Here is a 25,935-nt window from a genome sequence, read left to right as displayed (position 1 = left end):
ATAAATATGGTCACAATCATGTGGGCAATGTGACTCTAATTAGTGAAGATCATAGGGAGAGATGGATACAAGCTACTTCCACAAACCCATAGTTCATAGGTTGACTACTCCCTCTTCATCATGGTGGCGGTGGTGATGATGTTGATAGGAGCAACCGAGGGCGAATCTGGCGGTGTTTCACCTCCCAATCTTCGCAGGACTTCTCTGTTTCATGTATGTCTCTGTTCATGGCCACCACCATCAACTTTGCGATATGCAACATATATATATATAGTCATTTTAGGTCAAGACGTGAGGCGTAGGCGTCAAAACCTAGGCAAAAGGGGTGCTAGGTCTAGAGATGGGCCCCATGGCGCAGACAAGGGGCTGGCCGTGCCATGGACCTTCTCTGGCGGCATAGGAAGCTCTAGCTCACCTCCTTCTCAAAATTTTGTATTTCTCAAAAAAGTGATGTGGTGAAATGCTGTGGTCCATTTGATGTCTGTAAGATCCCCGAAACTCAAAAGTAAGGAGAACATGGGTTTCATGTACTACAATATTAAAAACCAATGAATGGGGACTTTGTTGCAAACCCCCATAATCAATATAAAACAATTAGGGAACCTGACATATCATGCATATATCATCTAATATCCTATCAACATCACCAAAGTTCATGGATACATTTTCAATGTATCACTTGGAGGTAAAGAGAGAGTAAATATAGATCTACATTTCCACCCAACAAATCTCGTCTTTGTGAAGGGAAACCTTCGGATCTAGATCTTGGAGTTTTTTTGTGGCTATCCTATTTTGTTCTTCCTCTCATATCCCTCCGTAGCATTTGTTGTTCTGGTGGGATTTGGGAGAGAAGAACTTAAGCACTTCTTGTGTTATAGCGATTGCATTTGGTGCACTGATTTGAGTTCTCCATGAAGATTCGTGAAAGTGAAAGTGAGAAGCTTATTACTATTGAATGCTTGTTCCTATTGGGTTCTTGAAACCCTAGATGTCTTACTGCTTGGTGGTACCGCATAGCTCAATCGTTGTGGTCTAAAGTTTGTGGTGGATTTTTTGGGAGCCTCCAATTAATCTATGGAGATTTCCCAAGCTCGTACCCGTTCGGTAACCGCCCTCAAGAGTACCCTAATGGATTGTGGCATCTTGCATTGTGCAAGGGGGGCGAGAGCATACGGTGAGCCATTGTGGTGCTTGGAAGAGCATTGTACTTCCACGCCACATCAACGGAGACTAGCTTCGGTTGAGTCATTCCTTGGTTATTTATGTATCTGAGCTCTTTAATTACTTATGTACTTTACTTTGTGCTTGCAGCTATATATCTTTGTATCACATAGTTGTTTATCTTATTTAGCATAAGTTGTTGGTGTAGTTGAGCATAACATTTATAGGTTTTGTGCTTGACAATTTAAATGCTACTTTTATTCCACATTTGTTCAAGTCCATAACGTAACTTTTTAAATCACCTATTCACCCGATCTAGCCGATGTTGAGGTATTTTCAGTACGACATCGTGTCAATCATGTCTGCAAGCTCCCGGCCACAATTGATATGGCTTACATATATCCACATGAGGGGCATCGAACCCACCGAGCAGCCAACTGCCACATCAAAGCTCGCCGTGATGGATCCATCACATCTATCGGCCTCCACACATATGACATCGAGCCGCAACCCATACCTTTGTGCCTCTGCCTTATTTGCACGCTACCACCACCATGTTAGAGTGAAGATTGAACTCCATGTCGCGACATTGTTTGGATTATGTGCACCACCTCATTTGGTTTCTCGTGCCGCTTTGACTTGATCATACACGCTATAGCATAATTGTCGGGTTTGGGGCATCGACGGAAGGAGGGGGGAGGTGGTGGTTGTATTATTTTTGGGAGGGGAGGCTACACATCACACATAACCGGGCGGGACGAAGACACAAACATATTTCTACGTTCATGAACTAATTAGTGCATTTTCAGCATATTTTGCATACCATGATACCAGTATTACTTTTGTGGCGATTTTTGCCGACATACAACTAAAATAATAATTGTAAATAATGTCCTATGTCCTCTATTACAATGTGCCTTCTGTTGGTCATACCAAAATTTACATCACTATATTTCGCATAAAAATAATCAAGTGTCGAGCTGATATCACTATTTTCATACGTTGATACAGCCAGATATTAGTAATTTTACACAAGGATGACACTAAGTACTAGTACTTGCTTACATGACTACATGTCCTTGGGGATCATATCTTTCAGAATAAGAAACCCACTAATTTGTCTCCCACGCCTTTATAGCCGGCTTGTACCAGAAACGCGTATGAAGTCCGCTATCACGAATCGGCGATACGAATAAGCCCATAAAGAATGCTCGGTACACGGAGGAGCATTTAGCAAATAAAATCTTAGTCAAATCTCCCTGTCTCTCCCCTGGCCCTGAACAGTGCGCGCGTCTGCGCGCGTGTGTGCCCCCCACCACCATCTCTCTCTCCGCACTTTCAAAACTTTGAAAACCTCTCGCGAGCACGGCCAACCATCCCCTCCATAACCAGAGTGCACAGACTTTCTCTCTCCAAAATTGGAAGGCAGGTGACGTGAGGAACAGCACCGCCTTGCACAACAATTAGCCGTCCAGGTAAAGATTCTTGGCATGCATCAATTTCGCTTCGGGCTTTTCTAGAATTAATCGAGTTCGTCTTTTGCTTGGTCCGTTGCAATCCCTCCAATCTGTTTGGAATTTCTGTATCTCTCCTTTTCTCTGCTATCTGTTCTTTTCCAAGAATCAGCAAAGGCAAGGCAACGATGCTCTCTTTTGATCTCCATGGGTGTGAATCGGGAATTGCATGAATTAGAAGCATCTTTTTGTTCATAGCTTCCTGTTTTTGTCGATTAGTGAACAATTGGGGATTAGAGAAGGAGAGCCGAACGAGAACAATCGGTTACCACTGCGCCTTCAAATTGGAATATAAGAGCACTTTTGGATTTGGGGGTGGACGGGACACATTTGTACCAAACAATTCACTCGGCCTATTTCTTGCAATTATCCTTCAGGGCTATCTATTTCTTTGCAGGGAAGCAAATGTTTTTGGGCTGAATCAGATTACAGTGAGATGGATCAGTATGAGGTGTTGGAGCAGATTGGGAAGGGCTCATTTGGCTCTGCTCTCCTGGTGAGGCACAAGGTTGAGAAGAAGAGGTCAGCTTAGTTCCAGTCATGCTCATCCTTGCTTCATGAATGGATAGATGGATGGATTTCTCTATAGAATCTCTGCAGGATGGATTATGTCTCTAAAGCATGGCTTGTTTCAGGTATGTCTTGAAGAAGATCCGGCTCGCACGTCAGACAGTCAGGTGCCGCCGATCGGCACACCAGGAGGTCTCCTTAACAGCCTCTATCCCTTCTGTGTCATATGACATACTATCAGTACTTACGCTAGATTTTTTGCTAAAAGATGGTTTGACCTTTCGACGAATGTGTAAAACTCACTATTTTGTTCATACAGATGGAGCTCATTGCAAAAGTAAGATGCCCTTACATTGTGGAATACAAAGACTCTTGGGTGGAGAAGGTGAGCATGGTCCCATCTCCTCCTACCTGTGCATATTGGCAGGGTCCTCAGAGCAATCTTTGCTCTTGTCCTCTCCATGAATGTTTCCGTGGTCCTACTGAAGGATTTATATGATCCCCGTTCTGAAATGAATGTTTTTGTTGCTGTTATCAGGGGTGCTACGTGTGCATCGTCATTGGTTACTGCGAGGGAGGAGACATGTATGTAACTTCTGAGAAAGCTCTGAATTATATTTAGAACCTGTAATGAAATTGTTGTTGTTTCATTGTGCAGGTTAGAGGCTATTAAGAAGGCCAACGGCAACCATTTCCCTGAAGAGGTGGTTAATCAATCTGTAATATGTGCTGTTCAGCAGCTACAAATTCTGCTTACTGAATTTTCCCCCGTTGCTGTGTCCATTTTTCTGCAAGCAGAAACTCTGTGTGTGGCTTGTGCAGCTCCTAATGGCACTTGACTACTTGCATGCTAATCATATCCTCCATCGCGATGTGAAGGTTGCTACGTCAAATACCTTTATTTATGTGTTACTGAAAATGCAGTCAAGCATAACTGGTTACTCACCATCTACTGTATTTCTTTTCCAGTGCTCAAATATATTTCTTACAAAGGACCAAAATATACGGCTCGGTAAGCATGCTCTGTAAAATTGATTAGGAGAAGTACCTGCACTATGAAGTACTTGAGATAGCTGATGGCAATATCTTCTGTTTGTGTTTGGAATATGTTGTCGGAAACAGGTGATTTTGGGCTGGCAAAAGTATTGACTTCTGATGATTTGGCTTCATCAGTAAGTTTTTCTTTCCCTACCCTTTGATGTTTCTCTTTCTAAGTTGCTTATTTATTTTGGTATACGTGTTTCTTCCGAAGGTTGTAGGAACTCCCAGTTACATGTGCCCTGAACTTCTTGCTGACATTCCATATGGTTCCAAGTCTGACATATGGTCGCTAGGTAAGTATACATTTGTAGTGTTCAGCTGCATGTCTTGGTCTGAATTTCATATTATTCTCTTGGCTAAGCATCTGCAATTTTCAGGTTGCTGCATCTATGAGATGGCTGCACTGAAGCATGCATTCAAAGCATTTGTAAGTAGCTATGATGACCTGCTCCGTTACTTATAGGTTCTTTTTGTAAGTTGTAACAGATGATGTTTCACCGATTATTTCTCCAAAATTCGCATCTGAGATGATGCTTTTTTTCCAAGCAGGATATGCAGACACTGATAAACAAGATAAACAAGTCTGTTGTCGCTCCTTTACCGACTATATATTCCGGTGCACTGTAAGATGCAATGACTCGTATGTAGTTCTTTGAGAGCAATTCATGACATCTGAAATTTTCCTGATGTATTTGTTTTCTACCATGCAGTAGGGGACTCATAAAAAGCATGCTGCGTAGAAGTCCAGATCACAGACCAAGTGTATGTGTTGTTCTCCTAGAACATATATTTTTTGGTGGTTAATATATCATAGTTTCTGCACCCATTTGCACGTCCCATTGCCTCATATTGATATTGATTTTCAGGCTGCAGATCTGCTTAGTCATCCACACCTTCAGCCCTATGTGTTGGAAGTCCAATCAAAATCAAGTCCTACTCGCAATATGTTCCCAGCTAAACTTCCTACCAGACATGTAACAAATAAGAATGCATGTTCTGATGACGAAGACAATTGGAAACCACAATATATTAAGAGTCATTCTTTTAAAGTACAGAGGGTTGTGAAACTTGATAGTGCTGCTAACCATGGCCCTCCTGAATCTACCAGAACACCAAAAGATTGTCCTGAATTGCTTAATCAACCAATGGATCAGTTATCAGTCCAGGTCACAAAGAAAGTTGTCGAAGAAGCCATACATGATAAGTATTCGAAAGTAACAAGATCACCGGCACCTACTCCACGAAGGGCATCCTCGACTCCCAGGAGACGGTTAGAACCTGCAAAGACATTTCATGCTAGAACAGCTCATAAAGAGGAGGTATGTAGTCTCTCTCCATACAAAATGTCAAAAACTTGTCAGCAGCCATGGTTCATGATTCATCTTAACATCCAGCCACTGTTCATATTTCACTGCATACTTTGTTAATATTTCCAGTCCCTAGCCACTTAGCCAGTGGATATATATCAATAATCACGTAACCAATGCGACACTAATTCTTCAACAACAACAACAACAACATCATCAAAGCCTTTTTCCCCAGCAACACTAATTCTTCATTAGAAATATTTCATCAAAAGTTAGTCCCTCAACTGGAAGTGCCATTTTATTTCCCATTGCAGAAAATTGCACATCTTGTCCACATGTTGCTTTTAGCTGCCTTTGTAAGCCCAAGGTTGAAGACTTCCTTTTACTTTTCACTTGTTAGGTGCATGTGCATGTGCGAAGCATTCTGTGTACTTGATAAAATATTGTGCATAGAAGGTTTTAACCTGATATTGTTTCCACGCCAGCAGCCTCCCCCACCAAGGTCTTCACTGGACCAGACAGGACAAGCTACACGGCGAGCATCACTCTCCCCGCACATGTTCAAAACTCTTGAAAAGAGGCGGTGCGCTGACATTCTCACCAGACTAAAGTCCCCTGATGTTTCAGTTAACGCTCCTCGAATCGACAGAATTGCTGAATTCCCACTGGCATCCTCTGAAGATCCATTGCGTCCCATCATGAAGCTCTTGCCATCATCTACCATCGACCAGTCGATCACCAAGGACAAATGCACTTTCCAAGTGCTCCGGAGCGATAACGAAAGCCGCAGCAGTACTCCTGATTTGAACCTGATCAGTATCGACAATAGTCCACTCGGAGGGTCATCTGATTGGAGGCAGAAGAGGTTCGACACGACATCGTACCGGCAGAGAGCTGAGGCTCTCGAGGGCTTGCTTGAGTTCAGTGCCCAGTTGCTACAACAGGAGAGATTTCAGGAGCTGGGGATTTTGCTGAAGCCATTTGGGCCTGGGAAGGCGTCTCCAAGAGAAACAGCCATATGGTTGTCAAAGAGCTTCAAAGAAACAGGATTATAACTAGAGACCTCCAAATGCAAACATAAACTGGCAATAAGTTTGCATCTTTATTAGCTTCAGTCTACCCTGTACAGTTTCACTGTGTATCCTCGTCCCCCTTCCTCCCCCAACTTGTCTTTGCGGAGTAGTAATTCAATTTTCAGACCTGAAATGGTCTTGTGAATAGTTTCAAAACTATGTCGACATTTTGAGAAAAACAATTCTTCGATGTATTACAATACTATAATTTATCTGAAGATTTTGCTGATATCTGGATCAAGTTGTGATTGAGCTGTATTTGCTTTTTTATATTTCTACTGTGGAAAGACTGCTTCAGTGTTGCCCCTTGCTGCCTTGCAATGATCACATGGACAGGAAGCAGACTTTTTCCTCTTCATAATAATAATCATAATAGTAATAATAATCGCTTCTAGCAGGTACATGGAGCACTGCTATATTTTCACTAATTTGCTTGCCTGAGCATGTAGCATGTTAGTTAATGACTTCTCCAATCTTTCCAGTTTCGTAACACTTCTATAACATGGCAACGGGAGCCCCTGCCATGTTGCTATGCGCATGGAGCTCAGTGTCAGTTTGCAGTGTCAGTTTGCCTTGTTGCGCATGGAGCTCACTCAGTTGGTTGCTATGCGCGTCGAGGAGGCAGCTCGCCCTCTCCGTGAGGAGCTGACAAGTCTCAAGTTGTTGTTGGCACGCGTTGGTGTTTCCTTGGAGCCGGCGGAGGCATGTTCTTCTGGTGGACAGGAGCTCGCCACTGTGCAGGCTTTGCTTCCACCTTCGGAGTCATCTGTGGTTGAGGAAGAACACCTTTATAGTTGTTTCTCTCCTCGTGGCAGCCCCTGCCAGTCGCCGCAACCTGTTGTGTCGGCTGACTCTAAGAGCGAGGACATTGACGAGTTCTTGGCTCCGGTGTTGCAAATCACGGAAGAGCTACATGAGTTGCATGGGGATTCTCCTGTGGTGTTTTAGTCTGCGTTGTGCTCTTTTGAGACCTTGGAGGTGGCCACGATACCCTCTCCACCTCAGTCGGAGCCTTGTCAGTCGTCGCAGCCTGTTGTGTCGGTTGACCCTAAGTGCGAGGACATAGCCGAGTTCTTGGCTCCGGTGTTGCAAATCACGGGAGAGCTACATGAGCTGAGTGGGGATTCTCCTGTGCTGCTTCCGTCGGTGTTGTGCTCTTTTGAGAACTTGGAGGTGGCCACGACACCCTCTCCACCGCAGTCGGAGCCTTGCCAGTCCCTCGCCTCTTTGGACCATGGAGCGGTGTTGGTTCACAGCTCAGATGCTCTTTTTGCAAAGGAGCTTTGTGGTTTGCTCGCTAGTTTGGAGGCGGCTAGCCCTGGATATGGCAAGGAAATTGCATGCGTCTTGGCAGGTAAAGCCTCCGAGGACATGATCAAGAAGGTGGAGAAATCCCTTAAGAAGGTATCTATCAGGAGGATAAGGAGAATAACCAAAACAAGGGAAGTTTGAGAAGTTGTTTAAGTGGTGGACTCTTTTAGGTTGTCATGTCCTTTTAGTGGGTTTCTTTGCGACGTTGTGTTTTTGGGTTGTCAGTTCTAGTTTCTAGTTGGTTTAGAGGTTGCTTTCTTTTGGTGTTGTTCTCTTGTGGGTGTGCTCTTGGTGAGGGTTTGACCCTATTGTTGTAGGTTTTCGCTTAATTTTCTCCTAAAAATTGAGCACCTAACAGATGAGGCAAAGCTTTTGCCTCCGTTTCAAAAAAAAAATTTAACATGGCAACTTACTCTGATATATATTTGATAAACTTAGAAGTTACTCCTTAATGATCAGCACATAAAATTATAGTCAAAGTCAGAAGTACCAACATACCCCTTTCCAACTCAGATTTCACAACACCCATGTGAAGAATTCTGTGTCAACTACTGTTTTAGCAAGCATAACATGGAGACATATGCGAAAGTTTTCTGAATGTGGAAGATTGGCAGTGCAACCCAAAATTTTCAGTTGTATTTGGGCATGTAATCCTGCTGTATGGTAGACGCATGTCTTACATCAAACATGCCTCTAGTTTTGGAAGTTTGAATGAGCATTACATTGCTAATTTAGGTTGTAGTACACTAATGTGCCTTAAGTGTCTGATGCACATAATTCTTTCCCAACACTTGAACAGTGAGCTGTATTTGGAATTATCTGATATAAATGCAGTCACCCAAGTTTATTCAAAACTTTGTTCTAGACGATGATTGGCACCCAAGAAGATTACTGTGATTGCAACAAAACTTATCAAAATCACAAAGGTTTCAACCAATTACTGAGATTATTCTTCCAAGCCACCAAAAAACTGAGAAGCAACAAAGGTGTGAAAATATATATTATTGAAGTATATAGTTTCCTCCTTTACACAGATAGCTTGTCATTGAAAAATCATAAATTCAACACAGCAACAACAGCTGAGCCCCCCTAAAAAAACTCACTTTGTTTTGACACTGACACCATCTGATCCAGCAATGATGACCGAGCTTGCCATGTTCAAGAACAAGCCATGCTCAACAACTCCTTCCAGAGCAGCGATCTCCTTGCCCGCACCCAACGCATCCTTGATTGGCGTCTTGAAGTATAGATCAACAATGTAGTTCGAGTTGTCAGTGACATAGGGCTTGCCATCCTCGTTCAATCTCAGCTTCGCCTCGACTCCCTCTTCGTTGAAGAGACCCTGCAATCTCACTAGATTGTACTTCCAGCAGAACTGCACAACCTCCACTGGCATGGCTAGACCGCTCCCTCCTAGGCCAGTAACCAGTTTCGTCTCGTCGACAACGACAACGAACTTGCCGGATGCAGCCTCAACCATCTTCTCCCGGAGAAGGGCTCCACCCCGTCCTTTCACAAGGTTAAGGTCAGGGTCAACCTGTTCAGAAGAAAAAATGGAACGCAGTTAGTCACAAGTGGTTGTTTGAAAACAGAAGGGGAGAATCCAAATCTCAGTTCAAAGACCACATAATTGAACATGGAGTTGCTGTGATTGACCATTTTAGCATCACCATCAGAGCATTCGATTACTGTTTTGTTACTATTCAACCCACAAGCGCACTGATCTAAAAAAAAGAACTAATCTATTAGTTCTCAGTCGACTGTGCATTAGAGGGACCCTTTTTTTTAAATCTTTCGAATATTCCCACGGACAATGGAGGATTTGTGAAAAGAGATGCTAATAAAAGAAGCAACGAGGCAAGAGGGAGGACCTCGTCGGCGCCGTCGATGGCGAGGTCGATGACGGGGTGGTCGTCGAGCGTGGAGAGAGGGATCCCGAGCGATAGGGCCTGCTCGTAGGTGCGCTTGGATGTGGGCACGCCAACGATTTTGGAGAGCTTGCCGTTGGCGAGGAGCGCGCCGATCTCGGCGACGGCGAAGGCGGCCGTGGACCCCGTCCCGAGCCCGAGCACCATCCCGCTCTCCACCTGCTCGACAGCGCGCACCGCCGCGAGCCGCTTAAGGTCGTCCTGCGTCAACGCCGTCGCCGTCTGCGCGGCATCCGCGCGCACGGCGAAGCGCGCCACCCGGCGCGGGGCGGCTCGCCGCGCGGCTGTCGCGTGGAATCGGACGGCGGTGGCAGCGGCGGCCATGCTGCGTAGGAGCGGGTGGTGGGAGGTAGTGGAGGGGATGGGGAGCTGGTGGCGCAGGAGGAGATGTGCCGGGGTTGGTGCCTGGTGTGGTGATCAACGGGTTGGTTGGTGGTGACTTGGAGGGCTAGGGGTTTTCCCCTTAGATTTGTCATTATCAAAATGATATGTAAGTACCTTTTACAAAACTAGTGAGTGTGCACGTGCACCGCACGTCCCGCAATATAACATGATTTATTTGACTAAACAAATCTAGTTCGTGAGCAACAACATTGTTTTATCTAGAAACATTTGTAAACTCCACACTTTCAAAGTTATCAGGATATTTTTAATGTCCTGAACAATGAGAAAAATCCGCAACGAGGAGGCTTTTTTTTGGAAGACCAAAGCTCATTGATTAAATTTGAACAATCCGATTCCTCCACAATTGGTCCAGCATAGCATCCCGTAGCTAAGTTTCGACTTCGGAGGCATGCAATGGCCTAAGAGCAGCATCAAAATACTGTTCCTAACATGCATTACATGTCCATTCCAATCACGAAGCACCGCTCCATAGCTTCCACTGTTTAAATTTTTCGCAGAACCTTGGGTCGACATTCAGCTTATTGAAGCCATGATTGGGATGTTCCCACTGTGTCACTATTCCGTTGCAGGCATCAGAATACTGTTTCTAACACGAACATGTCTCCCAACATATAAATATCGTAATACAGCTAAGTCATATTAATCAACAAATCTAATTCAAACATAGAATTCATTTCTTGGCATATTCAGAGTAAATAACATAAATGTTAAAAATGCATGTACAATCTTTTGAAAGTTCTATATGCACGGACCAAGGATTAAAATTTGTGACTATGATAAAAAAAGAACTACCGTCTAATTTGTACGTAGTTCCAAGACATCATCAAACCTGGGTCTTTACTTTATCCAATAAATGTGGGCATCACCCTGTTAAGAGCAACAAAGAAAACCTCCACAATTTGCTCAATTATATGTCCTCTAGTAATTAAAATATATATACCCTGCTCATAAACTGTATGCTTGCATTGCGGTGCCTACAACTTCCAAAATTCCTAGCTAATTCATCTGCGACATACAGTTGCCAAGGACATACATCTATTACAAACAAAATAAAAAATATCATAGTATTACCAAAAGTACACATTAGCACATATATCTACTTTCTACTCCCTCCATCCAAAAATATAAGCCATGATTTTTCGCAGAGTCTTTGATGCACAACTTTGACCGCCAATATGTACTAAAATATATGGATTGAGCATTTATTTATTGGATCGCTCCATTCGTCTTACAGTTCTCTTTCATTTCGTATATATTTATACAAATTTTGTGGATATATTATAGGTTTAAATTATAATCAATGTTGTAAGTCATTGACCCATAAGGGCGTCTTATATTTTGGAACAGGGGGAGATAAACTTGCAGAACCCTGTCATCTTGCAAGAGCATCAAATCTGATAGAGGGCAACATGTAAGAGTCTATACTCCTAGATTTTGAGAACAATATTATTATTGAGATCAATCGGTAAAAGAAGTTATAAATTTGTAATATATTAGGCAAACTCCTTGGTAAATTGAAAAACACGTGTCCTCTATTCTCTTGAAGTTTCAACATTTATTCGTAGGTCCAAAATTCCAAGTGAAATATGAAAAAAAAAATGCATATGGACAAAACAGGGTAGCATTCATGATAACTCTATCTTAATTGATTTGAAAAGTTCAATAGAATTGCTTATACTAATCAGAGGCCTAAAAACATTTCATGGAGTTGTGCAGTGATCAAAACTCAAAAGGGGTACCATTCTTCAGATCATTCATGAGCAACACAAATATTGTAAAAAGTGTGTTGTCATTTGCTTGGTCCCAGGGACCAAATTAACCATTGACAGGTTTAAGAGCCTTTGCAGTTGATTTGCACAAAAAAAGCTTTTACAGTTGAAGATCTCTCACCTTCTTTAAAATAGTACTCCTTCCATCTAAAATAGGTGTCTCAATTTTATTTAGATAGGGATGTATCTCGGGAGGAGTAGTAATTATGTTTTCTACAAAGAAAATCAAGAAAGAGCAATATAGGGGCCAACAGAAGCTGCATATACTTCGGTTGTCCACCTTTTCTCCTCACCTGATATTGTTCCATTGAAGAAACAAGAAGACTCTATTAGAAGTGCTAGTGAAAACTGCTCCCATGGTCTATCACCTGCGAAAAAAAGACTCATAGCTAATCAATCCAAGATGACAATTTGTATATTTGTCCACAAAAAAAATCTCAAATAATATTACATCAACATATATAAATAAGTTAAATCCTGAACGCATTTCATATATTCTCACAGTTTTACTTATATAATCTCTCCAAAGTTTTTTTTAGTTTTTCATATAATGGTGTCGGTTTTTCTCTTTGACAGAAAAATAATTCAGAGAATGCATATTCACTTCCTAGAACAAAGTTTGTTTTGGCTGGTCTCCATCAGGTCGTTCCATCAGTGAACTTGCAGCTGACCGACTGGTAGAATCAAGCAAGATAAATCTTAAAGGGCGATAACAAGAAAAGATTCAACTATTTGTTCATCCTGACACTTGGACTGTTTGGTGTGAGAGGAACCGAAGAGTGTTTAACAATGTTTCCAAACCCATCAAATACAACTGGTAGTAGGAGACCACCTGAAAGCAGATACACACCTTTAGGCCTCTAGTAATCTAGTATTGTCGGTCGTTTTCATCTCCCATTGTAATTTTTCGCTGTCTCTCTGTAAGATGATGGTCGTAGGTCGTCAGTAGGGTTGTTCTTTTGTGTCGAGTCTTGTAATCAGTTTGTACTTCTGGCCTTCTTTGCTCTTCCTTCGTTAATCTATACTATATGGTTCAAAAAAAGAAGTTAAGAACGATATGTACAAGGTCAAGATAAACTTTGGTACTTCATAGGGATAATAACATGTACACAAATGCATCAAGTATTTTTGCAGGATAGTACCACTGACGTAATTTCGTGAGCCTAGTTGCCTAGTTTGCATAAACATAAGTTGGATGGCTGTTGTCCGGCATCCAAAGCTGATTTAAGAGGCTGTGCAGCACACATGTGTTTTATGAAGATATCAAAAAGGATATATTTGTGTGTAAAATATTATAGATCACATATCAATACCGAAAATAGTAGCTTGCCTTGCACCGGCTGAGATGAATAATATTGTCAAAGAGCAGCGTGAGGTTCATCGGGGTTGTCTCCAGCCATGTAAGGCATGATCAGGAAATCCTTCACCATCAGGTAAGCCACAGAACCCTCGTGCGTGCGAGCTGGTGGTCGCAGAACGTGGCCTGCTCGGGGCTGGCGACCGTGTGCACGACGGCGCCCCACAGCGCTGAACTCGCCGGGGCCCGCGCCGACATCCGCAGTCAGCACCTTACCTTCCATCTGATGCGCTCTTTGCCAATGTCGGCGTTCCATCGCCTCCCGCGACTGCAGATCGTGATTGGAGTACGTGTTGGTTCGATCAGTTCGTTGGATGGTCCTCCTTAGCGTGCCCTCTGGAATTATTTGGCGATATATGCAGCTAATGCACAAAACGGCATAGGATTGGAAAGAAGAGCGCCGTGTGATGGTGGTAGGAAAGGAAGGGGAAAAAATAGCGTATTAACAGCTCCCTTGATTCCGGTGGAATTGATCGCTAAATCAGGGAGGGGAGCATCGGCGCGCGGGGTTATGGGGTGGGGAGAACAAACTATCCTAGACCATGTGATGTAAGTAGATGGATGGTTCAGATTCAATTTTCCTACAGCACTTCGTGCCTTTATAAGTAGTAGAGATGCTTTGAAATATATTTGTCCATACAAACATGATAAAGTCCACCGAACGAGATACGCCGGTTGGTTACACATACATACTGATCAACTTTTAAGGATTGTGCAACATATAATTTGGATGAAATAGACGAGTCAGAGGGTAGCTCGTCACAGGATTACAACCCCAATAACACTACACCTTCGGAGTGATTCCTAAGAAGTGACACTTCCCGGCGGACATGGAGGATGGTAGAGGCATGTCGTCTCTAAAATCGTAGGGGCTGACTAATTTGCACCGACCCACAGCAGACACCTCATCTCGTGATGCAGATCCGTAAGAAGGATCCCAGAAATGTTTCCTGTTACAACCTTCTCATGTTTGTGTGATTTACAATCAATCCATGGAGACGGTGAAGCATATTCCCAAATGATGCCTTTTTGCACGGATCATGTGGCATGAGGTCCTATCTTGAATTAGATTGTTGTATGCATCCTGCTACCACCATTTCTCTCACCCCTCCCACACACGTAAATGCGCCTTTCGAGTGATCATGCTTACGCCTTGGTGGATTTGTAAGCAGAAAAATGTTATCATTTTCGATAGCGCGTAACCCGACATTGCATACATGCTTGACACCATCAATGCAGAAGACAGTTTGACGATGTGGGTGTCATATCTTGTGTCTTGCGACAGCTCTTTTTAGGAGTGTCAAGTTGTATCCTCACGTGTAGCATTTGTTAGAGCAGTTGGCAGGAGCGAAGTCTTTTCATTAAGGAGGAAAAAATATTTATAGAGAGGAACATTCGGAAGAAACCCCATCGGACAAGGAACAATATTATTCACTGATAGGTATGAGGTCCAAAATGGCAGAACTGGCAAATGCCATTTTGGACGTCCGCATATATAGGCTGTGCCAATGACCGTCATCGGCACCTGGCCGTTAGCACAATCCTCCCTCAGCACATGCCATTTGGTCGTTAGCACAGACCTCAGGCGGGCTCGGTGGAGGCCTAACGGCCGTTAGCCCATTTGGCCATTGGACAAGTGCATCATTTTGGAGGTAATTTTTGAATTGTTTGATAGTTTAATCTTTAAGCATGTTTAATCTTGGGCTGAATTAGTTATTAGTAGTAAAACTTACCACTCGTTCACCTATCCTTAAGCTGCTCCATCCCATCATGCTCAACTTTTTCGTTCGTTTCGGATGAGCTTCCGACTGAGGAGTTATTCTTTCTTGACAATAGTATCATATCAATTCTATTAACTCTTGGGTCATGACATCACACTTCTTTATTATTTTAATTACAAACAATTATTTGATTAAAAATACATTGTTGTTTTCTAATAATAAATCATGAAAAAATAAAATAATTTTTTTATTTTTTGTAAAAATATAAAACCTGAAAAACTTCAATTTAAAAAATATTATTTTGAGGAATATAAAAAGTTAAATGGCCGTAGGCCGTTGAAATCAGATGTAAAATTTTCTGGAGATATATTTTTATATAAAAAACTTTTTCATCAGAGGTCATATGCAACCAGAAAAACTGTTTTACTGTAACATGCCGCCATTTTGCAAAATATATCGAAATTAATGTTTGTTAATTTTCCTAACAACTAGAACACATAATACATGGTAATCTCAAATGATTTTATTTTTGAAATTTCTAACATTTTCTTATATAGTTTGAATACTGAAAAAGCGATTCCCTCGGGGGTGCGTGGAGAAAAAAAAAAGCTCGTACTGAAGGCAAAACCGTCGGCATAGGGCTGAAGAGAAAAAAATAAAAAAGCCGCCGACACAGTCCTAATGGCGTTGGCTCACCGTCACCACGGAGACCGCACTACCGATGGGTTTCTGTGTCAACGGCCAGACCGAGCTTGTGCCGACGACATTTTTGTGGCCGTCGGCGACTTGCTTCGTGGCCTACCCAGTTCGAACCCTGTTCCAACAAAAAGTCCGTCTACATCTTGACGTTTTCCTGTAGTGGTTCCAATTCCAATGCCTAATCTCTTCATTCGTGCCTTCTACACATACCAAATTACCTATATAGGAGAACCACCATTGCAGATACCCAACACTGATTTTTTTCGAAATGGGGAAATATCACCCCAGCTTCTGCATCCAAGGGTGGATACATACGATTTTTTTATTAGATTATTCACAACACCTTACAAGGAGCAATACAAAAGAACAAACTCGAAGCCATCTCGCTAAACCTACAGTGGGATGAAGAGGGTGACAATACACCAACTCACATCATCCAAAAAATCAAATGCCTTCCCAGGCCGCCCAATAGTAGATGAGAAGCACATCCAGTCAAGCAAACTCTCAGCGCACGCCAACGCACACGCCACATAAACTACCGCCGTCTTCCTCGACTCCATCTTCAAGAGGGATCATCGCATTGACATTGCCAGACATGCCATCGATGCCGCCACGGCGCCAGACGACACCACCATCCTGCGTGCGTCCGTCTCCGAGACACCACTGCACCATGCCGCGGAGACTCAACGACACCGGCACAGCAAAGAACACCGCTCCACCTCAGCACCACCACCATCCGTTGTGTGGTCCAAAACGATGCCCCAATAGGTAGAACGGCGATGCACGCCGCCATCGTCCGATCTGGGAGACCCGGGTCTAGGGTTTCCCTGGAGCAGCCCAGGCGAAGAACGAAGACTGCAGAGACAATACCTTCAACAAGGTAACGACGAACATGCGCCGCCATCATCCTCCATGACCGAAGTCAGGGCCGGCTTTCACCGGCAGCCACGCCTCACCATCGGGAGCTAGACGACGGATCGCGAGATCCGCCAAAGCTAGCCACACAACTAGCCGATCTCCTCCGGTGAAAGAGAAGACCACCACCGCCATGCCTAGAGTAGAAACTCCAGGCGCCCTCGTGAAGCGGAAGGGACACAGTCGATGACCGCAAGCCGCTGCCCGCAGGAGCCCGCTCATCCCCTCCGCCCGAGCCCCATGGGGACCGGATCAGATTGAATGGAGCCGCCGCTGCATCTTGCGACCACCGGATCCGTTGTGGCCGCCGTCCCTTCGCTGCACCGACGCCGTGGGAAGAGACGACGAGCGCCGTCATCACCGTCAACTCGGCGCCAGGAGGACGTCCGCCGCCGCCACCACACTGCTCAGGCTTTGCCTGGCGATGCTCCCGGCAGCGGCGGCAAAGAGGAGATCGCCGGAGGGGGCTGGAGGGGGCGGGTGGAGGTGGGCGCCCCGGCGGCAGCGCGGCGCCGCCGCCCGGGGGCGGGTTAGGGTTGGGAGGGAGTCGGGGGCGGGTTCACATATGCATCACACTTCACCCCAACACTGATATGTAGCCTTTTTAGGCTTGTAATAAACTCTTCTTTTTATCAATGATCGAAACACAATGCTTTTGTCACGAGCAAAACTATTGAGACCTAGGGTTCGCATTCTAGGGCAAACCTAGAAGTCTAACCATGATATAGGAAAATGGACGGCTTATGGATGTCCGTAGAGCAGTCAACCAGACCGAGCCAATAAAAAGTTTATATGAAAACTCTGGCCTGCTCAATTTTATCAGCTTCGGGATCCTCACTGCAACACTTGTGAGTTTGTGACCCCAAGAGATTGATCAAAGATTGACATAATATCCGTTCTTTGATGTCCACTAATTCAAGCTATGAACAATCATTCGTTAGGAAAAGCTCCCTTCTATATGAAACATTGCACCAGACAGGTAGAGACAGAACAATTGTTCTTCAAGAACAAGAAATGCAAGATATTATAGACTAAAGTTACCATCTACAGAGGATGTCCTTAACCTGACCAGGAAAAAACAACTCAGCTAGTGTCATGACTTCTGCTGCAGTCTACTAGCTGACTTTTGGGAATCCAGGCTACGAATACGATTCCCATGTACTAGCAAGCAAGTCATCCAACTATCTTCATCGATTTATAAAACATTATTATGAATTCACCTGAGCATGCCAGCGAATGAAACTTACTTCCCAAGAGTTAATCTAAGCTTCTGAAAGCGTACGTTCATCTTTGTGAATCTTAAAAGAAAATCAATTGTTACTGGGTGGGGCCAAATTTATGTACAAGTAAGTTGCTAAAAAGTTCAGTCCCCAACTCTACTTCAGATAAAATCCATTTCCAAAACAATAAGTAGAAATATGTAGACGTAAAATTCAGGTTGCATGCACCAAGACTGAACAAAAAACATCAAGCTGAAACAGGAACAAAATAACACATGCAAGTTGCACTGGGGCAACATTAATCTGAAACATGGTGAGCAAAGCTCTGCTACATATGCGATATTTGGCACCTAGCCTGAAATGATGCAACCCACCAAAAATTCAACATCGAGAGTTAATATATTTACATATATTTAAGAGGTACTTCTACTGAAGGTCGCATTATACACAAAAGCTTTGTTTCCCGGTTAAAGAACAGCCAACGATGACACACAGTTAAGAGGAAACAGAATTCTGAACCGATCCGAGAGAAACCATGAGGAGACAAAAATGTCATCACGAGAGCAGATATCAGTGTAAAGGTAAACACACCGACGGATACAAAGTGAACCTTCTGCAGCGGTGTGTTTGTTGCAGAGGAACCTCAGGGATAAGCTGCAAAGAGAACACCCTTTCAGACGTAGACATTGGACTGCCAAACCAACTTCAGCTGATCAGTGCAGGCTGTGCAATCTCTTCTATGCATCCCGGCAAGCCTTGGCCAACAAGGTCCAGAATTATGGTGTGGCGGCTCCAGATATTTCCACTGATCCAAAAAGACGCTGGCAACAGCCGACAATGTGGTGCACAAGACTACGGCCTCGGTACAGGGCCGCTGACACTGATGAAGTTTCCATCACACAGTGGTGACCAGGTACCTCTGCGCAGATCATATTGTCGCAGCCGGCCACTCTTAGATGGGTCAAGGACAGTGATTGAGTTCCCCTGAATGGATGGTAGGTTCTTGGCGTTGACAGTCATGCTCCAGGTGCCGATGAAGAGTGCGTGCTCGCCAATGCTTGTCAATGGAATGGCAGGGACTCTGAGCATGAGGTCAGCGAGCCGCAGAACAACATGCCGGGAGTGCGCGTTGCTAAAGCCAACGACAAGAAGCTCGGAATTTCACTCCACCAGGTAAGGCTTAGTCATCTGATCGGTTGTCCATGTCGCAACTGTTTGTGGCGGTGTAAACGACCACGACGAAGAACTGGAGCTATCTAATGGATCAACGCGCATGATCTGCCAGGGCCCGACACTAGTAGGAAAAGTCTTATAGATGAGATCTTATTTCTGTGGCGCACCAACTTCATATGCGCCACAGAAATAATATCTGTGGCGCACGAGTCACAATGCGCCACAAAAATAGCTTAGTTTTGTGACACACTGTCAGTCCATGCGCCATAGAGGTGGGCCCATATCCTGCCACCACCAATAATTGGTGTCGTTATTTCTGTGGCGCATAGGACAGGGTGCACCACAGAAATAAGTGATTCTGTGGCGCAGTACTTCTGGTGCGCCACAGAAATAAGTGATTCTTGCGCGCTTATATACCTGCCGTACCCCCTCTCGCCCGTACCCCTCTCTTCCTCTCCCTATACCGCCGCGCACCGCCGCCTTCCATGGTGAGCGCTGCCGTCGCCGTTGTCGCCGCCGCCGCCGTCTTCCTCCGCGAGGACCGCATGCGACCACGCTCCACCCATACCCGCCACCAGCAGCACAAGCTGCTGCGGCGTGGAGGAGGAGGGGCCGCCGCATCAAGGAGGAGGGGTCGGCGCCGCATCAAGGAGGAGGAGCCGCCGCGTCCTCCACCCCTGCCGTCTTCGTCAACCTCCTCCTCCACCCCTGTCATCGGTGAGCTCTCTCCCCTCCCCTCCCTCTTCCTCTCCCGCGCGAGCACAAAGTGCTCGACGAAATGCTCGTGCTGCTAGGTTGTGCTGTTGTTGCTCTGGATGCATTGCTGCTGTTCTGGGATGCATTGCTGTTGTTACTCTGGATGCATTGCTGCTAGTTTCTTTGATTCAGTGATGCTGCTCATGTGCAGTATCTGAATAAATTACTTTGTTGCCTGCATATGGATAGTTTCTGTGAGCTGATGTGGTGTTGTGCATGTGGTTATTCTTGCTGGAACTATTGCTTTAGCAAGAACAAATGCTCTTGCTCATTAGCTTAAGTAGTAATGATGTCTTAACTGTGTAATGATACTGCCTTTATATGAACTGTTTATGATAATGATTAAATAGGCATGTGCTAAGCTGGTTGCCTCTATATTATTGGATTGAGTGATATTCAGTAGTATCTCTTGCTACTGCTTGTTTGCTCTTCAAATTGGATTTGAAAGTATAGTTTGGCATGGCTTTCAATGACAATGGTTGATCACCAAGATTGCCATTGGATTATTTGGATACAACAAATTGCAGTATGTCCACACTAGGGGATCATGTAAATGAATGCCACTATGGTATCCTTTGAAGAAAATGGGGAGTTTGTGATGGTTTTAAAAGGTTAGGTGGTGCTAGGTGATTCTGTTGGCTACCAAGACTTGTCTCATCTGGTTAGCTGGGATATGCTATGTGTTCTTGCTTGTTTAGGCATATTTATCACTTACTGGATTTACTGGTTCTTGCTTGGTCTCTCTTTTGCCAGCATCACTTGGTCTATACCAAGTGATGAATAATCCCTTTGGAGCATCTGCTCCATGCTATGTGTGTTTGAGCATAGCATAGTGATTTCCATCCTTTGTTGGAAATAAATCCATGTCTGAACCTGTACAAGGTAATGAAGACTTGCTTACTTGGTATTGCTTACTTGTTTGTGTTGCTGGTTGCATCTCAAAGTTGGACATTTGGTTGGTTTTGATGAAAATAGAGATATCCACAGTAGGGGATCATGTAAATGAATGCCACTATGGTATCCTTTGAAGAAAATGGACAGTTTCTGATGGTTTTAAAAGGCTAGGTGGTGCTAGGTGATTCAGTTGACTACCAAGACTTGTCTCATCTGGTTAGCTGGGATATGCTATGTGTTCTTGCTTGTTTAGGCATATCTATCACTTACTGGATTTACTGGTTCTTGCTTGGCCTCTCTTTTGCTAGCATCACTTGGTCTATACCAAGTGATGAATAATCCCTTTGGAGCATCTGCTCCATGCTATGTGTGTTTGAGCATCTTGACTTATGTCACCATGGTTGCTGGTTTGGTGGTGTTTTTGTACTTGCCGATGATTAGAATGTTTAGTCGATCACTACTCTCTGGGGTGGCGTGAGTGAACCTGCTGTGATGGCACAAATATCAATTTGTTGTGCATCCTACTTGGCTTCGCTTACGCCATCCCTGAATGTTAATATTTGTTTCGACCAACAAAGTATGAGGCATATGCTATCTAATTGATACCACTTGGCTCTTTCTTCCATTTTAGTGCCGATGATTAGAATGTTTGGTCACCTATACACTCTGGGGCGGCGCAAGCGAGCCTGGTGTGATGGCACAAATATCAATCTCTTGTGCATCCTACCGGCCTCGCTTACTCCGTCCCGGAATGTGAATATTTGTTTCGACCAACAAAATATGAGTCATATGATATCTAGTTGAGATACCACTTGGCTCTTTTTTCCATTTTATAGTGCCGATGATTAGAATGTTTGGTCACTCGTACACTCGGGGGTGGCGCCAGCGAGCCTGGTGTGATGGCACAAATATCAATCTCTTGTGCATCCTACCCGGCCTCGCTGACGCCATCCCTGAATGTTAATATTTGTTTCGACCAACAAAGTATGAGGCATATGCTATCTAGTTGATACCACTTGGCTCTTTCTTCCATTTTAGTGCCGATGATTAGAATGTCCGGTCAACTGTACACTCCGGGGTGACGCCAGTGAGCCTGGTGTGATGGCACAAATATCAATCTCTTGTGCATCCTACCTGGCCTCACTGACGCCATCCCGGAATGTTAATATTTGTTTCGACCAACAATGTATGAGGCATTCCATTTAGTTCATACTAGCTACTTGTATCTTATTTGAGTTGGCACTTCTTAATTGCATTGGCCGATGATTAGAATGTTTGGTCACTTGTACACTCTGGGGTGGGGCCAGTGAACCTGGTGTGATGGCACAAATATCAATCTCTTGTGCATCCTACTTGGCTTCGCTGACCCCATCCATGAATGTTAATATTTTTTCGACCAACAAAGTATGAGGCATTCCATTTAGTTCATACTACCTACTTATCTCTTATTTGAGTTGGCACTTCTTAATTTCATTGGCCTTTCTTCCATTTTAGTGCCGATGATTAAATTTTGTGGTCACTGCACACTTGGGGGAGGCGCCAGTGAGCTTGGTGCGATGACACAAATATCAATCTCTTGTGCATCCTACCTGGCCTCACTGACTCCTACCCTAAATTTTAATATTTGTTTCGACCAACAATGTATGAGGCCCTTGTCATTCCATTTGCTTTGGTATTTTCAAAATGCCGATGATTAAAATGCTTGGTCACTGTACACTCGGGGTTGGCGTATGTGAGCCTGGTAAGATAGCACAAATATCAATCTCTTGTGCATCGGACTTGGTCTCACTTACGCCATCCCTGAATGTTAATATTTGTGTTGACCAACAATGTATGAGGCATTTATTGATTATATGGTCTTTCTTCCATTTTAATTAGAGGGAACCGGATGAAGACCCCGATGCAAGCGAGCCTGGCGGGTAGAGAGGAGGGAGCAAAGGAGGAACTGGATTGTAACATTCCAATTTTTCAAAAACAAAGAAGAAATGCAATTCCCTTATTCCAAATTTTGGAGCCAACAAAAACTTAAATTAAATTAAATTGTGTGCATAGTGTTCATGCATGAATGTTGTGATATTGCCATGATGTTTGTTTGAAGTGCTGGACAATGTTCCTAAACCCTAAACCATGCCTATTTGGATCCAAGGGAAACAAAGAAAAAGAAAATAAAATAAAAAGGGAATCATGTATGAGCCTATGGCCATAATTGCAAATCTTAAACTAGGCCATGTTTACCTTGTGTAAATGGTTTGGAAACATTACTAAACTCAAAATAATGACATTTGTGTCAAGGAAAAGCAAAACAAATAAAAAGAAAAAGGAAAAAGCAAGTCACATGTGATAATGGTCATATGTGACAATTTTAACATGATGCGCACTTTGAGCCCCCGTAGTTAATCTTTTCTAAACTAAACATTCCCATTTCTTTGCTCCTCATCCAAGAACACATCAAGGTGATCACATTTGTGTTGACCAACCCTGCAAATGCATTTTAAAATTCTTATTTTAAGCAACCAAAGTAGCAACATTGAATCAGATTCTAGATCATCCCACTTTTGATTTTCACCAAACCTTCTCCAATTTTCAAACCAAGGACATCATTAGGTGCCAAACATTAATTGAATCACACCCATAAAATAGTTTGGCAAAATTCAAAATATTTTCTATTTCGGCCATTTCATCAAACACTTGGTGTGCAACATTTGACTTTGAGCATACACACCAAAATCCAATGGATCTTAGCCTAAACCCTAGCCCTATTTGTCACCCACAGTGCCCTCTGTCCTCCCTTGACCTCACCATGCCCTTGCACCACTGTACATGAGGGAGAAATGACCAAGACATAGCCATGCCAATCATCATGCCACTCATCCATGCCAACTCATTTTCTCTCTTCCCTAGCCTACATCACCTTGTCAAATAGCTCCCCCTCACTCCCCTGACTCTGCAAGTACTCGCCAAGGACGAAGAGAAGCGCTGCCCTGGCCAGCACAGGACGTGCCCACGACGCCCAGGCACGCTAGAGCGTGCACGGCCACGTCCCTGGACACGCCAGTGCACGGCCTCACCCCATCGCTGCTGACCTCCTCTCGCCCTCTCCTCTCGCACACGCGCTCACCACGGCACCAGCTACCTCCCAGACATGCTCACCTGCCCGCGCGAGCCCTATAGCTGCCGTCACCATCGACGACTTCCGCCGCACTCGTGACAGACATCGACATTGCCCGCACGCTCTCGTCCACCTCCTGATGCGCCATGACGCGCACTAGGACCGCCAGACGACACTGTACAGTCCTCGCTCCTCACCCACGCCTCTCCTCCGTTGTAGCCTCGCCGCCATGATCAACCTGCCGGTGACTTCCGCCCCCTCTCGTTCGCTATAAATAGAGCTCTCCCCAGCTCGATTTCTGCACACCACTCGACTCCCCTCTCCTGCCTGAGCTCCCTCGACCCCTCGCTCCTCCACATTACTCTCTCCCTCGCCGGAATTTCATCGGAGTTCGCCGCGGCAGTAGCCAGAAGAAGGCGACGACTCCGACCACCTCAGCCTCTCCCACGACCCTCGCTGGACTCGTCGTCGTCGACCAGTTCAGCTGCCCACCTCGCCGAGCCTCGCCGGAGCGCCGATAAGTCTCCGATCCCCTAGCTCCACCGCACCCAGGGTTAGCTCTCATCGACAAAGACGACGCACCTCAACCGTTAGATCACGATCTAATCCAACGGCCCCCTCTCTCGTGTACCGTTTCGGGTTTTACAGCTCGCTGACATGTGGAGCCCCTTGTCAGGCGGCCTGCTGCGCGCTGAAGCGAAGCTGGGCCGGCCCGTTTAGTTTCCCGCCTAAGCCCAACTATTTGAATTTGTTTAATTTGTTTAAATAAAAATCCAATATTGGTGCTTTGCTTAAATTTGAATAAAATCAAATCTACAAATCCAATTTGGGTGATACCAATTTTGTGTGAAAGTAGATAAAAAGATCTAACCAACCCCACTGGTCTCAACCTTTTATTCACTATAGAACACTTGCAATGAAAATAACAAGGCAGTACCTTTTCAAAATTCAAACAATTATTAAAAACAACCAAAATTTATTTTGAGTTGATTCCAACTCTCAAAAATCACATTTCATATTGTCTTTCTAAATATGCAAAAATATGGCCTGGTTGTTTCATATGATCATGGGCTAGGTTCAAATTGTGGCTATGTGGCCATATCTAGCTCATTTAAGTTATTTCAAAACTAGTATTTCAAACCTATGAGGTATAGCCTCCCTTTTAAATCACTTCTCTAAGTAATTCAATGTGAGGTGATGACATTAGTCTTCATGACCTCATATGTTATTACTTAAGAATATTAAATCATTTCCAAAGTAGTATTTAAATTGTATGAGATGAAGTATCTCATTTAAATCATTTTTCCCAAATGGATAAATATGAAGTGGTGACTTTGGTCAGCATGATCTCATACTTTATTATTTGAGGAAATTAAATCTTAGTAATGTTCAATGGGAGGAAATTACTTTCAAAGGAAATAAATGGAAACCCTAGTAGGTATTAAATCTTAGTATTTGTTTTTCAATGAGAGGAAATTATTTTCCCAACACTAAATAAAGAAAACCTTAGTATGATGTTGAGTGATGATTATGATGATGATAGATCATCATGTGTGAGCCATTATGGCTAAAATAGTCTCCTTAAGTATTGTTTGGTGATTGTTACCTCGTATCCGTTTATAGATGCTAGTACCGAAGGCTACGAGGAGGAAGATGTCTTCTACGAAGAAGAGGAGGAACACTTTGACCACTATACCACTCAAGGCAAGCTATTACCAATGCAAGCTCTACTAATGCCAAGCTACTAGTGCAAGATACCATGGCACTAGTATTTTTGTTTAAAGTTTTATTCTTCCAAGTCCAAGTTTTTATCTTGAAATCTTTTACTTTGATTACCAAGGCTTTTTCTTATAGTTGATATTGGTCTAGAAATGGAATACTACAAGAGCATCACACTTAGCCTAGCTAAAATCTAGTTAGCACCCCTCATGACTAGTTGCTAGTGCTAAAACTAAAATTGACTACTCTAGATGGGAACTTGTGAATCAAATGACTTTGAAAACCTTGGAATGATGAGTCATTCCATTGGAAGTTTTGAAGGTGAATATGAACTTTGAGTGACATGGTGAATT

General features: G+C 43.9%; 2 protein-coding genes across 4 annotated transcripts; one reads left to right on the top strand and one right to left on the bottom strand.

The window, feature by feature from the left end:
• Positions 1-2,417: 2,417 nt before the first annotated feature.
• LOC124673969 (serine/threonine-protein kinase Nek3-like) lies at positions 2,418-6,835 on the top strand. Of its 3 annotated transcripts, none has more exons than XM_047210011.1 (15): positions 2,419-2,636; positions 3,073-3,197; positions 3,311-3,377; positions 3,505-3,570; positions 3,724-3,770; positions 3,844-3,889; positions 3,984-4,064; positions 4,155-4,197; positions 4,308-4,357; positions 4,438-4,519; positions 4,604-4,653; positions 4,776-4,849; positions 4,937-4,988; positions 5,093-5,545; positions 6,022-6,835. In XM_047210011.1, exons 2-15 carry the CDS (start codon positions 3,112-3,114, stop codon positions 6,586-6,588), a joined length of 1,764 nt encoding a protein of 587 aa, XP_047065967.1. In that variant the 5' UTR covers positions 2,419-2,636; positions 3,073-3,111; the 3' UTR covers positions 6,589-6,835. The 3 variants fall into 3 exon arrangements, with proteins under 3 accessions (XP_047065965.1, XP_047065967.1, XP_047065966.1); XM_047210010.1 differs by having other exon boundaries at positions 6,019-6,835; XM_047210009.1 differs by having other exon boundaries at positions 2,418-2,636; positions 4,438-4,653.
• A 2,053-nt stretch (positions 6,836-8,888) lies between these two features.
• On the bottom strand, positions 8,889-10,184 carry LOC124670484 (probable ribose-5-phosphate isomerase 3, chloroplastic). Its single transcript, XM_047206979.1, has 2 exons — positions 9,789-10,184; positions 8,889-9,454 (listed from the first exon to the last, which is right to left on the bottom strand). Exons 1-2 carry the CDS (start codon positions 10,167-10,169, stop codon positions 9,017-9,019), a joined length of 819 nt encoding a protein of 272 aa, XP_047062935.1. The 5' UTR covers positions 10,170-10,184; the 3' UTR covers positions 8,889-9,016.
• Positions 10,185-25,935: the final 15,751 nt, after the last annotated feature.

The sequence above is a fragment of the Lolium rigidum genome, chromosome 7 (assembly GCF_022539505.1).
Source record: "Lolium rigidum isolate FL_2022 chromosome 7, APGP_CSIRO_Lrig_0.1, whole genome shotgun sequence".
Taxonomy (NCBI): domain Eukaryota; kingdom Viridiplantae; phylum Streptophyta; class Magnoliopsida; order Poales; family Poaceae; genus Lolium; species Lolium rigidum.
The sequence above is the reverse complement of the archived record's forward strand: the minus strand, read 5'-3'. Positions and strand labels throughout refer to the sequence as shown.

Coding starts and splice junctions, on each gene's coding strand:
- LOC124673969 (XM_047210009.1), top strand. CDS start 3,112: ATGGATCAGTATGAGGTGTTGGAGCAGATTGGGAAGGGCTCATTTGGC. Junction 4,065..4,154: donor TCCTCCATCGCGATGTGAAG/GTTGCTACGTCA, acceptor TTTCTTTTCCAG/TGCTCAAATATATTTCTTAC. Junction 4,989..5,092: donor GTCCAGATCACAGACCAAGT/GTATGTGTTGTT, acceptor ATTGATTTTCAG/GCTGCAGATCTGCTTAGTCA.
- LOC124670484 (XM_047206979.1), bottom strand. CDS start 10,169: ATGGCCGCCGCTGCCACCGCCGTCCGATTCCACGCGACAGCCGCGCGG. Junction 9,455..9,788: donor CCATCGACGGCGCCGACGAG/GTCCTCCCTCTT, acceptor TCTTCTGAACAG/GTTGACCCTGACCTTAACCT.